The 14,578-nt window shown below is 42.5% G+C and overlaps 1 protein-coding gene across 5 annotated transcripts; it reads right to left on the bottom strand.

The window, feature by feature from the left end:
- Nucleotides 1-238: 238 nt before the first annotated feature.
- LOC123110620 (uncharacterized) lies at nt 239-14,290 on the bottom strand. Of its 5 annotated transcripts, none has more exons than XR_006453515.1 (10): nt 13,765-14,290; nt 11,916-11,973; nt 11,717-11,837; nt 10,128-11,245; nt 6,313-6,499; nt 6,051-6,122; nt 2,673-4,594; nt 1,125-1,224; nt 767-834; nt 239-688 (listed from the first exon to the last, which is right to left on the bottom strand). XR_006453515.1 is itself a non-coding variant. In XM_044531177.1 (6 exons), the coding sequence occupies exons 2-6, from the start codon at nt 1,222-1,224 to the stop codon at nt 312-314; spliced, it is 366 nt and encodes a 121-aa protein (XP_044387112.1). In that variant the 5' UTR covers nt 2,673-3,588; the 3' UTR covers nt 239-311. The 5 variants fall into 5 exon arrangements, 2 of the variants coding, with proteins under 2 accessions (XP_044387112.1, XP_044387111.1); XR_006453516.1 differs by having other exon boundaries at nt 239-428; nt 517-688; nt 11,717-11,973; nt 13,765-14,289; XR_006453514.1 differs by having other exon boundaries at nt 11,717-11,973; nt 13,765-14,289.
- Between the last annotated feature and the right edge of the window lie 288 nt (nt 14,291-14,578).

Below are 14,578 nucleotides of genomic sequence, written 5' to 3'. Positions count from 1 at the left end.
GCGACAGTTCTGGAGGACCTGAAGATACAAATGCGTTTATGGTTCTAAATGCTTGTAGTAGAGATGATAACCGTGCTGCACACGAGCTTGCCAAGTTGATAAGTTTAACGTGAATGAGCCCAGGTTGGGACGTGGATGTACGCCGGTGGCCAGAGCTGTTTTAGGCGATCATAAAGCTATTCTCTAACCCTAAACAAAAGTAGAGGAGCGGTACGATGACAAACTTTTGCAGGCAGAGTTTTGACCAATTGCTTGTTCAACAAGCAAGCAACCAATGATCAGTGCATAACCAACCAAAAATCATACCAAAGTCATACATGACAAAATTCAGATAGACAAAAATAGAGTTCAGTAGTCGTTGCAGGCAGAGTTTTGACCAATTGCTTGTTCAACAAGGGACGAATATTAGATTTGACAGACGAATCCACCTGAAGAACAATCATATCATATAGTATCAATACAAAGCTGTTAAAGGTAAACTCAGAATTTGTTAGGAGAAAAGCTCAGATCACAAACATGGTCAATGGTAGAACCTCCATTGAGAATAAAACTAAGAATCAAAAAAGGGAAATTCATTAGATGAAGTGCATGAACACATATAGAGTGAATGAAACTTGTATAAGAGTGTTCCAGATAAGTACGAGAATCTTCTTGTCCCTCCATTGTGGTTGCGGAAAATGGTCTCAACCTGTTGGAAATTGAAGATAGTGATGAGCAATTTAAAAAACGGTACTGTTGACGAAATAACTTCAGCAAAAGAACTTACGAAAAACTTATCATTCATGATATCGTCTGACACTTCAGACAGGGGCAGAATGTTGGTAGTCCATGACACTGGAAAAATAGGAAGAACTTAGTCCAATAGCTAATGAATGATTGCAGAAATCAGCTGTTAAACAGTCCAATAGATTATTAATGATTGCAAATATTTAATGACTTCATGACTACATTAAACTAAGCAGTACTGCATCATTGGCTAATGTTCAATTAGCTATGGTGGCAACATGCCAACCATTTGATTTCCAAATCAAAGACTTTGAATGACAAACAATACAGTTATTATATTGTAAGAGCAATCAATCAAACTATTCAGACAAGTAACCAAGTTAGGCATCAAAATTTACCCTTGGCACCAGCTGCGCGACGACTTGCACGAATGGCATAATTCCTGACTTGTTCATTAGGCTCCAGGAAAAGAGGAATGTCACCAAAAGGAACTTCCATCTTGCAAGGCATGATGAATTAATCAATTGAATTAATCAAGGACGGATGATAAAACTTTTAATACACAAACTAAATACTGTTGTTGACTGTTTAAATATTGCCTGCAGATAGCCCCGACTTAAGGACAAGCATGCAGAGATATCTCAAACAATAATTCTCTTTTAATTCAAACAATAAATAGGTCGCGACCAGCAGGCATATTAACACAAAGATATTTGTAGTATCAACAAAACATTACAAAGCATTACAGCATGTTAATCAAAACAACAAATAATCTGTAGAAACGGCCCTCCATAGAGGGGATCCAGAACAGATACAACCCAAGATGTTGATAAGGTGGCCTTTGTTTGGGCTTTAGCTACAGATTCACAGATTCTAGCACATCCAAAATCAGAATCTCAAACAAACACTCAGATTTCTATCTTAGCTTTCAAGAATCGGCTTTGGAAATTTAACTACGCCGACGCGCAATCCGGAAGCAGCGAATTTGCTTATTCCCAAGATTCCCGAGCGGTCACTTACCCTGATTCTAGAATAGACCGAGTTCTTCCCGTTATTACGCTAGAAATGCCACTGCCCACACCAGTTCCCAGCCAACAGAACAGAGACGTGGGATCTCCTGTAGCGCCGCCGCCCCCCTGTATTCCAGGCACCTTTGCTTCTCTAGCGTTGGCCCCTCCCATATTCCGTGCACCTACGCTCCTCCCTACAGCCACGAGCTCTGGCGCACCACCATCCCCTACATCCATCTGCGCCGCCACCCCCAATCTCCACCCTTGCCGCCGTTCCCATTCTGCGCCCGTGCCGCCCCCAATCTCCTACCTGCGGCAAAGGAGATGGATCCAAGCGGCTCAATCGGACCTCCACCTAGCTACCCGAGTCCCATCTCCACTGCCCCCACCCCCACCGGTAGGTCCATCCATACCACCCTCCTAGATCAACCATTATACGCCGCCCCTCCTCCCTCGTCTCCCTGTTGATTCACCGGGTCAAGGTTCCCGGCGCTGTTACATCTGCCCTGCTGCTGGCGCTGGATGGCAGATGGTGGCTGTGATCCAGGGGTGTTGCAGACATTTCGTAGCACTTCTAATTTTTCTGAAGCCAAGCAACCAAACGGCCAGCTTCTAATTCTCAAAAGCTGTGGCTGCAGCTGATTCTCAGAATCCAAGCCACAGCTGATTCTCAAGAATCTGTAGGCCAAACAAAGGGGGCCTAAATAGGTAAACCAGCAACTACAACTAAAAAAAAAAACTACTAAAATCGCTAAAATCCTAAAATCAAAACCCTAAAATCGCTGGTGACCACGGATCAGGACTGCACCTTCAGGAGGAAGGATGGCGACCAACCTAACCCTAGAATCGCCCCCGGATTAGGACTAGGATGGGGAACGAACAATGGTTGCCAACCCACCGAAGACACGAATCAGAGCACTGGGAATTGTAGTTTACCTCGACTGTCGGGTCAGATGGGGGGAGTGAGAGCGACGGCAGGGGTAGGGCCGAATCCGGGACGGAGAGCGACGGCAGCGGCGGTGATGCGGGTGAGGAGAGAGGAGCGCAGCGAAGGTATCCCCCGGCTTATATGGCGTTGACGATTTTCGCTAGCTGGGCCCTTCCGCCGGCTGGACCGGACTTTAGCCGCTGGAGGGATTAAAGTTCAGCCCACCCTTTCGAAATTATTTCTCCCCACCGTACCTTTGGAAGAAAAGAAAAAAAAAACGAGTAGAGAAAAGAAAAAAAATATATATGCGAGGCACAGGGTCGAAACTGAGTCATTGCGCAAAACTGCATCCTGCTCCGCATGACATACTGTCACCCAATGTTATATCTAAAGAATGAAGTTTTAAGGCAGATGGTTGCACATCCGAGTCTCAAGATGCAAGCGAAGCGCAGATATGTTGAACCTGCAACTGAAACTTCAATAGCCGATAGGAAAAAGAGATAAGAGCCCGAAATATCGATACTTAATTGATAAAAATCTTTACAAATCAGACAAATATACTAAGCACGTTTCGCCGGGATTCAATTCTTCGCACAAAAGAGAAACAAGCCATCCAAGATTTGTTCCTCTGCTGTGCGAGGAGAAGAACCCTTGTCGCGCGGCCTTGGCTCGTCTTGGTCGACCTTTCGTCTCCATGAACGGTAAGCTAGTTTATATGACGAAGAGAACATTGAGAAGGTAACTGGCGATGGCAGTGGGGAAAAGGAAGAAGGGAGGGGGCTCTTTTTATAGGTCGAGGAGAGGTGGAGGGGTAACCTAACATGAGGTGGGTGGCAACCACCATATTTCGTGCGTTGCATGCCAACCGCTACTTTATATTCGCCGTAGTATTGTGATCCACCTGTTGGCTCTCCATAATTCTAGCACCGAAATATTTCGCTTTCAATAGCTTCCAAAACTCTCCAGCTATATATACGGCAACATCTGCGTCCACAAGTTCGGCTGGGACTCGGTCCCGTGCCGTGCACTCCACCGTTGTATTATATTCTGGCAACAAAATATATATGGTTTTAATCACTTTCCATAACGCCAACGCTACGTCCACAATTTCCGCAAGGACTCGGTCCCGTCCGTACTACACGGTTATTATAATATATTAATTGCCCTATATATTCTAGCACACGCAAGAACAAAGCCACGCACAAGAAGACACATGGGCCCAACGTGTCCTTTTAGTGGGGACAAAAACCTAGGTGTGTATGCCATGTCAACCATCTACGAGAGCTGTTCCCTTTGGAGGTTAGGGGTTACTTTATGCATCATGTGTTCTCTTTTCGTGCAAAAACAATTCATAGTTGTTTGAATCTTTGGCAATTTTTCAAAATTTTGCCATGACTATGATATTGGTTACCACTGTCATGTGTTGTGCATGGTTCAAGCTTTTTCGAGATGGTTGATCACATGTATGGCGTGTGTTCCTTTTGACACGAGAAAAAATTTACAGTTCTTTGAATTTTCAGTATATTTCTGAAGTTTGTCACGAGTATAATGCTTCTCAGCACAGTCATACATTTTGTACAAATGTTCAAGCTTGCTCAACAACGTCGTCATATGTCTTCCAGGCTCCGATCCTCAACTTCTTTCGTCGGGACGGATTAGACGACGCTTCAATGTAGATACCTGCCGATGTTAGAATAAATCCAAGGCAAGTGACCCTCATCGTATCGTGCTTACCGTGACTCTCACATCGCATGGTTTCTAATAAGTTATCCGACGTTAAAAATCACTCCCTCCCAAACAAAATGTAACACGTTTTTCATGCCCTATGGCAGCTTCAACTGCACCTGCATCACAACCCTCCAAGGGCCGGCCCAGACAGAATCAGGTTGTGGAGTTGGTTGCGGTAATTGTGCCATCTACCAAATCATTTCTGCAAGCAAATAATACTTGGTGATTCTCAAAAAAAAAAAGCAAACAATACTTGGTGCTCACACATGAATAATTCTGCTGGAACGTGTAAAAGTTTCTAACACATAAACAATCAGTTACTCCCTCCGTTCCTAAATATAAGTCTTTGTAGAGATTCCACTATGGACCACATACGGATGTATATAGATGCATTTTAGAGTGTAAATTCACTTATTTTGCTCCGTATGTAGTCCATAGTGAAATCTCAAACAAAGACTTATATTTAGGAATGGAGGGAGTACATTTTAAAGAGTTTGCCTTTCTCATATGCAGTCTAACAAACATGGTAGTTAACAACAAACAAATGCCAAAAGCAAATGAAACTGCTACATCAGTGATGTGTGGTGGTGTTCAAAGGATGATATTATCGACATAAGATGTAAGCAATAGCAAAAGAGCACTGTTTTGTTCTACGGAATAGTAACACGACAAAATTAATCACTACTAAGCTTAGTTCCTTCTTCCTTGCCAACTACAAGGCCAAAACAAAACCAATTCCAATAGCATGCCACCTATAAATCAATGGCATGATGCACATAAGGTTGACACTGCTCAACGGTATTGCACCAACACAAACCAATGTGGAAACAATAAAAACAAACTTCTACTGCCCGTTCATGGAAAAGCTGACAAAGTTATATCTCACAATTTTTGCATAACTTAAACAGTACAAGTTAACTTGAAAATCGTGAAAATTATAACAAAAAGTTTACCCAAAGCTGAATCATTGCAGCATTACTGGACAAAACCAACAATAGAGATACTGAACGAACAATACCAGTTTATTTATGCTGGTACAAGATCAACTTCTTTTGTTGACAATCATGTTCACATGTTTTTGGCTACACGTATGATCCCAGGCTTCAGGTTGATATTAAAGTCAAGTGAGAATTAGGCTCACAGACTAGAAAGCAGGAAAGCTACGGTATCTAACTCATTGTGGAAATTAAAAAGGTTATCCGAAAGCTGAATTATTTCAGCATTATTACTAGACAAAACCAACAATAGAAACATTGAATGAACAAGAATATAACTGAATTAATGTGTCAGCACACATTCTACTTGTATTGCTGACAATCATGTTCTCCTGTTCTTGGCAGCATATGGTACCATGGGTGCCTCCATCAGAGACAAATACAGTACTGAACTTTCAAGATAATCAAGCCATGTGAGCCTGACTTTGTATTAACATGCATATGAGATGCTCACAGAGTAAAAAGCAGGAGCGTATGGTATCGAACTCATAGCCATATGTATAAATCTAAAACTAGCTAGTTCAGAAATTAATCAAATCCATACAACAGATACCTTAATAAAAAACAAAACAAGAGAACACACATTACCTGCTAATTGAGTAACCAATCAAAAAGATATACATATAGCAAAAAGAAAAATGCAAAACACCTATTCAAACGCACCTTAGAGATCTTGTGTGTTCACATTTTCAGATTCACCATCTTGTTTGTCATTACCTCCGTCAACATCAGTTTCTATAAGGGAAAGAAATCCATAAAAGTTCAAGGAGAAGCTCGATCAACAAGAAAGAAAATTAAATGTGCAAACACAAATAGTTTAACTATTCTTCCAATGAAAGGTAAAGTAGAACAGATTATCTATTGTTATTGGAAATAACTAGCAAACATGCCCGTGCGTTGCAACGGGGAAAGATTTTTATCATACCTTTAGCCCAATAAGCATGACTCAAGACTGCCAGCAGGTCCAAGTCATCAATTTCAACACATCACCCGATCTGACGTGCTTATCTTCCTTCCCACCATCACCGGCGATGGCCATGGTGTTCACTTGATCACAACACATCCGAACGTGACCAATCCCGCGATGATGAGCTCGTCACCACACATGACACCTATCATTGTGCCCCCACAAAGGAATGTTCTAAAACTTGAAAAAAAAACTAATCTAGATGAACTGGACATGACAAGTGACCTCCACGATCATACTCCTCATTTTTGCACAACGCAAACAGGATTGGTCGGATCGAGTAACTGGGTTACGCCACATTGCAGGAGACCGAAGGCTCGCGGGGGCGGAGTGGGAGGGGAGGGTGTAGAGGTTGGACGGGACATGGCAAGATGTTGATGCCAGTATTCATGCGGGCACCGGCAGATTGAGCAAGGCTGGCTTCTGCCCGATGGCGTAGAGGAGAGGAGCAAACCGATGACCGGGCATCTAGTCGATGCGTATTGTGGGCATGTGGTCCTATTTTATAGGATGAGCTACGGATCATAAAACTCGCTCATGTTACTTCCTTTTCTAATATCTATATCTACTTTTTTATCTAAAAAATAATCAGATCAGATGTACAGCCCAACGATTGACGTCCCTTGTCTCCTATGCAACCACATGATTAATTTGATGCGTACCACAGCTATGCGGCATGAATTAGCATCTTCTCAACTGGAATGTCATCCACTAATTGCTTTCCATGTACTGTACTCATAGACAAAAGTGGAAGCTAACACTACTGGATCTGTGAGCACGCCGTCCAGGCGACACATCAAGTTCGACAGTGTTCGCTCCACACTCCTAAGGTATGTGGCCAGTGAAGATCCAGCGTCTTCGTTGCCTACGAGCCTACGACGGCCGGAGCACGACGTGGCTTGCACCAAATCTGGCTTCTAGCAGATAGCCCGGTGCTGAAGTCTCGATTTCAATTTTGGTTTTAGCATTTCCCCACTCTTCAGTAATTTCCCCGCAAGTGTCGCCGAGGGTGTCGAGTGCGACAGAGATTACCTGCGACGTGCTACTGCAGACACACCTGCATACCAATCTACCTAACCAGCACCCACCAGTCCTAATCTATCTGAAATCTAATTCCTATTCATGACCATGGGTTGTTTTCTTAATTTATTTTGGTACTTTATTGATCTGGGTTACGGCTCGTCTATCTGAGATAAACAATTGATCTGAAGAATTATGGGACACTGGGTTGATTGGCCTGAATCACCCGTGGAATGCTTTTATAATTCTGGTTCTGGTTATGGTTGCGGATAGATACACAGTGATGAACAACAATCGTGACTTGGACACAAGTAGATTTTAGTGTTGCTCACGCCAAATGCAGGAGTTGGATTCTGATTTGTGCACAAACTTCCTAACAAAGAATCTTGGGATTTCAGTTTAACCGACTCTGTTTTATTAGCATCTGTTGTTCACTGCTGGAATTTGCACATGTAATCTTCGGTACTACAGTTTCTTGATTCTATAGACTGGTTCATATCAGCACATGTACTAAATGAAAAGTTTTCATGCTCTGATATGCATCCCCTGTTCTGAATTTAGGTGAACAGTTTTCTTTCTTAAATTTTGTCATTATTACTGGAATTGAAATTTCACTCTGTTTTCATGACCTCTAGCTGCACAGGTAAACCATGCCGCCACCGCTAGGGAGCTCTTGGTTGCACCGCAAGCTGCAGGGCTTGTCAACTTGCTCGTGTCACTTAAGCGTCATAACCTCACCCCACTCAAGATGGATAGTTTTCTGCAGATTCGCCTCACCCACTTCTTCCTATCCTACTACATTTGGACAATGACACTCAGTTCTAGCAAAAACTGCAACTTAACATGATGTCACTCAATGATGTTCGTGGTCTGTATGCTTTTGAGCTGTTGTCTTGTACCTTCTTTAAGAGCAGATACAACATGTCTGATGAAATTCCTCTATAGGTTGTATAGTTAAGAATGGATTCCATTACTTATCATAATGGAGCATTAGAATTGCAGCTGATTGTTGGTTGAAAAGAAATTCACTTGCTACATAGATTGCAGCTGAGGTGAAGCTCAATGCGACGGGACCAACTTCGCATTAATTTTCTCCATAAATTGCATCTGAGGTGAAGTCCTGGGTTACTTTTCATCAGTGAAGTGAAAGAAAGAAAAGAAAAAAAAAACACGAGGGATAGTATTTGTTTGTCCACATCACGTGATCCTGATCATGTTCGTTTGTTAAGAGAAACAGAACACCATGCCACTGTAATGTTTCAAATTTTCTATGCTTTAGTTATTTATATTTTAGAAAGAAATTGTATTTCAGCATGGTGTTTGAAGCTTGAGGCATCATCTTTGATGATCGCCCTTTTTTAGATCGTTATTATCCTATTTTAAAGAAATACATCAGAGTTGTGTTTAAATGTGCATTACTTTTTCTTTATGTGACCTCTACTCAGTTCTACTTTAATTTGTTGCAATGCAAGCGACAGAGTGTATCTCGCAAGAACTTAATCTATATCTTTGCACGAAGCTTCCGGACAGAAGTCCCACTTTACATTTTGCAATGGTATTGTCACGGTTGCTCCAGTTACTCAAGTACAGCGCCGCCTGCTTGCATGATTTTTCTCCGCTGCTCACGCTGATCCTCTGTACCTGAACCAGGATGTGACTCGCACTACAGCAACACTGTTCCAATGACCTCTCCTGCTTACATTGATCACCAATCTCGTTGCCGTATGTTGGTATGTGCCATCTTGCTGCTATCTGATCAGTGTCATCACCACGCCGACGCTCATGCCGTTGTTAGATCTGTCAACACGTGCCCATTGCTCCATTACGTTGACTTCTTTTTTTTCCAAGATATGTTGCACAAGGCTCTAGGAGCCAGGATTCTTATGACTGATGCCTTACTACTTATGCTGGTTTGCGGGCTATAATTCTAGAATTTCTTCTCAAGGCATGAAATGTTTGAATTAGCAGAAAGAATGAGCTATTGGGTCACATGTTAATGAGTTATGCATTAATTTCAAGGACCCAAGGAAAACACTAAATTTTTTATTTAGTTTGATATTCTCAGTTATACACTATATTTGTTTTTCCTATACGATTCTTGGAGCCACAGAGCCACAAGCGCTTATCTTCGTTATGGTCAAAGGATAATGTGAGGTAAACATTGGCATTGCACTGCATGCCTTCTTCATTAATTATAATTTGAAAAAATAATAACATCATCTCTCGCAGTATGTGAGGACATTACCATAGATTTGCAGATGACAAAAATGTTCCCAAGCAAAGGTAAGGCGAGATGACTGATTTTTAAGTGATAACAATGCGCAAAGACGGATGAAGAGTATGGAGGTAGAGGGGAAGGAGTGGTGGGGAGATAGATGTTGTTTTGTCTTCGAGAGTGCATCAGGAGGCACAATAACTGTTGGAGGGAAGAAGTGGTAGAGAGAATAGGTATTAGTCACCGTTGTATGAATGGAAACCATGTGTCATCATGTTTGATTCACATTTCTAAATTAGAACAATTGTGTGATCAACGTGTTTCCTGTTATTCCGTGGCAACGCACGGGCATTCGGCTAGTACTACCAGTATAGTACTAGTAAAAGTACCCGTGAGTTGCAACGGGCGAACAATAAAAACACACAAAAATTATAATGTCCAGCATAAAACAATTCAATTTCATCAAATTGTACCAATCTGATGTAAATCCTACAAATCAAATCAGTAATTAAGAATAACTGATGCAAGAAAGAGGAACCTGAGCTTAAAACCTCCTGGCGCTGCTAGTGGCCACCGCCATGCCTCCTTGTCCTCGTGGGCAGGCGTGGGGAAGGAGCAGATCCTGAGATCAAGGAGACCGTGGACAGGAGCGGCCGCTCAAGAAAAAGAACCATCCAAAAACATGTAATATATTAGTATAAAGGATGCTACAGTTTTCAGAATGTTGGCAGAGGCTAGAGCTATCGTCCCAACATTCTATTGCTAGATAAGTCAACTACTAATAACAACACTAAAGTATATTAATAATATAACTTATATGGCAGCACCAAAAAAAATTGTGCAGCAAAAAGGGCATAGATTGAAAAAACTTGGTCCACAATCATCTATTGGAAAAATAAATCAGAAGGACAATGTTTGTGTACCCACAGGGGGATCAATGTTTTGTTTTAATGTTCTACGAAGAGGTTGTGGCTCATGCCTCATGACATTTACAAGAGGAAAATTCGGATCATCTGTAGGTGCTAGCACTTTGCAGAAGGTACAGCCTTAGAAGTTCACTCTCAAGTAAAATACAGAATGCGTAAATAGACCTGACAATAAAACTGAAAAACCTCTGTTGTGTAAGCGTCATTCTCATCCCATGGCAAAGGTGGAGAACTTGCTGAGAACATGTTTGTTAGTTAAGGCCAACATGAAAGAAAACCAAGTAAAATATCTACGCGTTCCTTTTTTTTCTGATGAAAAGTATCTAGTCATTCGTTTACATACTATCATGTGGGTAGAGCAGAGGGACTGGTCAGCACACCTTTCAAATCCAGTTTGGCTCCTCCAGTTAGTTCATGATATGTCGTCGCCTGCAGAAATAAGTCGAGAGCCAGCACATCCTTCTATGCCCGGTAGTGCGCAGCTATACGAATTTCACATATTACATGCCAGCCTCTTCACCACATCCGATGAATCAGAGAGGCATAGTATATTTCTAATATTTGCATAAAACAATTTGGATAAAGTAAAATTTCATTTGATAACATTTGTGATGCTGGCTCAATTGTGCATCAACCTCATCATGTATTCCACTACAAGCTTTGAGAACAGAGAAAATTTGTCCTCCAACAACTTGGTTGGCCTTGGTTGCTCCGGACTCCACAGTTGGGCCTGCAAAATTTTTTGGCAGTGTTCGTCAGTCCACAAAATAAATGGGTAATGATATGATACCTCACCATTGTCAAGAATCTAGACCATATCGTTGTGAAGGACCAAGGTGATATTTTTCAGCCTAAAATTATTTGTTAACATATAGATATAAAGTCATACTGATTGTACAGGAGCTAATATCTCAACACTTTTTTACTGGAAATGATATGATATCATACTCGTGTATTAATTGATGTCCTAGTGTTTCTGTTTTACTCTCTGAACTATATGTGCAAGGTAAGAGCAAGGGCCATAGGGAAAAACAAAAAAACGATCAATGTAGTGAGTTTGAGTGGTACAGGAAACAGTCTGGAACATCAAATTCATTACCCTGATAGAACCACAAAGTACATAACTTGCATATACTAACTTACTAAGCTCTACAGTATCCTCACAAATATGTTGAAGCAATCTGTATACAAAGTCCCTTACCTATGGAGGAGCACGCCTGGTTGTGGTGGTGGTCGGACTTGGGACCAGAGGAGAGGAGGCCGGCGCAATGCTCCCCTGCTTGGTGGTGGTAGTTTTGGAGCACGGCTAGATCATTGTCCTCCTGTGGCCGGCGATGAGAAGATCTGACCATGGGCAAAGGAGGCCGTAGACCGAGCGGAAAAAATCGAGAACGACCTACCCCTTGCGAGCCATGGCCTCAATTGTGACACATCAGTAGCGGGAGTTGTGGTGTGGACCTGATATGTAAAGGTAACAGATTAGTCTTGTTCAAAAGAGCATTGTTCTCTTGTCACGTTCCTTTGCATGTAGTACCTACTATAGATAAGTTCATGCCATTAAATCATGAAAAGGTTAAAGAATCTGCAACAGAAATAACACATAAACCTACCATGAGAGCACAAAAATAGATGCAGATTAAGAAATTTTACATTTGTAGCAAACACCATGAGAGCACAAAAATAGATGCAGATTAAGAAATTTTACATCTGTAGCAAACACCATGAGAGCATAAAGAACACCACTCCATTGGTACTTCTATAGTCTTTTTTGCTTGAGTATCCTTGCTTACAAAAGATTTTAGTAATCAGACCAAAAGACCTTGGCAGACCAAATACAACAGAGCATCTCTATCTATCTCCTACAAACCAAACTAAACACCACGATGCAAGAAAATGAGAAATACTTAATATAGGGAGGAATCTGTAGAGGAACCTAATAATATCCTTAATTGCCTTAAACCTTGAACTTCTGCAATAAAACATTTACGTAACACATCAGGTGAAAATAGTACATGATGATTCTTTGATGGCCGAGAAATCTAATATATGCTCCCAGAACAAATAAATTTATATTCTGAACAAATTGCTGATCTATGCACCGTGAAAGAAAAGTCAGGAAGTCAACTTTGTGGACATTGCTTCGAGAGTCATCAGGGCCGGAGGGACATATAGGCAATGGCGGAGCTTCTCGGGGGCGAACCTGGGCGGTCGCCCCCCCAGCAAAAAGTGAAACTTTTTTAATACCCCGTCATAGTAATGAGGCGGCACTGCACACACCAGCCCATATGGCCCTTTTAACATCTCCATATGGAGACAAACTACCTGCGACCTACTGCAGCCAGCGACCAACTCTGATTTCTCTCGTCTTCTACACTTTCCTCTTGCCATCTTGTGTGGACTTGTGGACTGGGCATGGCTGGGTGCCTCCCCTTGATGCAACAAGTGCCACCAAGGAGCTACAAGGCCGACCGCGCTCCACTCCTCACCGATGCGAGTGGTCTGCGTAGAGGTAGCTAGAGGCGAGGCACCGATCAGTGAGCGTGCCTGCGTGTGGGTTAGCGGGCAGCTTAGCTATGGATGGCCAGCCAGAGGTGGCGAAGAGGTCAGAACTGAGATCGGCGCCGCATGCAGTGAGCTTGTGAGCAGCAAGCAAGCAAGAGCAGTCTTAATTTGTAGGGGAAAGTTTTGAATAGGTCATAGATTTTGTACTAATCCTTTTTGTTTACAGAACGAGCAGTGATGGTTAAAGGAAACCATTGATGCATTTTACAAAAGAAAGAGAGGTGAGTGTAAAGCTAATGAACTGACATTAACTGGATCAGAACCCCTGTTCAACCAAATCACAAAAAAAAAACTGTTCAACCTCCTCTATTATTGCAGATGTTCTTGCCATTTAAGAGCACAAAGAAACGAAGAGCTGATTTTTAGTGTGATTAACTCAATACTCCATGGTTGAATAATATTTTGGTATATTTTTTCCATGGAAGTTTTTATAGATATAATCAGCGCTAGAAATGTGATTAATATACTTATCTAAGTTTCTTAATGCTTTTCAATATCTAATTTGTTGTAGTAATACAATTCCGCATTGAGGAAGAAAAAAATGTTCGCCCCTCCTGAGATTTCGTTCAAGCTCCGCCACTGCATATAGGACTGAGAAAATGTGACAAAGCTATGCATTCATGTGGATGACGAAATAGATCAGAAGTGCCATACGTCAATGTTGGCCAATGGATGTGAGAGGCTCACCTTGTAGTTGCAGGCAACGTAGCTTGAAGAGCAGTGGATTCGGGCATGGAGAAGGACGTCGCGGAGGACGTTGTCCGGGACGTTGGATGCCTGCGCCACCAGGGGTGTCCTCTTTCTCCTTTTCATCCCCTTCCGATCCAATAGTGGCTGTGAGACATGGCGTGCCACTGGGCTCCTATTCCTTGTCGACCTTCCCCCGGTCGCCCACCACGCTAGAAGGATGGCGCGCCCCCTCGACCTTGACCGCTGTAGAGGGCGTCGTTGGCGGCCAGATCTGGAGGGGAGACGGCGACGCATGGGAAGGCCATGGCCGTCGTGGCGCTGGTGGAGATCATGGGGCCGTCGTGGCGCTGGTGGAGATCATGGGGCGACAGCGGCGTGGGGAGAGAAGGATCATCAAGGCTATGACCGGAAGGCGTCCCTTTGTTGGCGGCGTGGCATGGCTGTGACGGCGTGAGGGGCGAGCGTGAAGAGGGAGAAGAGGATAGCGATTGCAAGATGCGCGGGCGTGGGTTGACCGATCGGGCTTTTTGGTTGGTTTTTTAGCTACGAGCTATAGGCAGGCTCGCGTTTTTTCACTTGTGACCTAGTGTAACGTCCCTCAAAAGATAATTATTAGCAATAAGCAATGGTAACGAGCTATAAGCAATGGTAACTACTACCTCCGTCTCGGTGAATAAGTCATTCGCGTAGTTTTAGGTTGACGATTTAACTATTTAAATCTGTATTATATGTGATAAAAAAATATATATTTAGAAACTACATCCTTGTAGAAATCTAGTGATATACTTTTCATGACATATTACACATATTT

The sequence above is a fragment of the Triticum aestivum genome, chromosome 5B (genome assembly GCF_018294505.1).
Source record: "Triticum aestivum cultivar Chinese Spring chromosome 5B, IWGSC CS RefSeq v2.1, whole genome shotgun sequence".
In the NCBI taxonomy this organism is placed as follows: domain Eukaryota; kingdom Viridiplantae; phylum Streptophyta; class Magnoliopsida; order Poales; family Poaceae; genus Triticum; species Triticum aestivum.
The sequence above is the reverse complement of the archived record's forward strand: the minus strand, read 5'-3'. Positions and strand labels throughout refer to the sequence as shown.

Coding starts and splice junctions, on each gene's coding strand:
- LOC123110620 (XM_044531176.1), bottom strand. CDS start 1,236: ATGCCTTGCAAGATGGAAGTTCCTTTTGGTGACATTCCTCTTTTCCTG. Junction 835..1,124: donor TCGCGCAGCTGGTGCCAAGG/GTAAATTTTGAT, acceptor CTATTTTTCCAG/TGTCATGGACTACCAACATT. Junction 689..766: donor TCATGAATGATAAGTTTTTC/GTAAGTTCTTTT, acceptor AATTTCCAACAG/GTTGAGACCATTTTCCGCAA.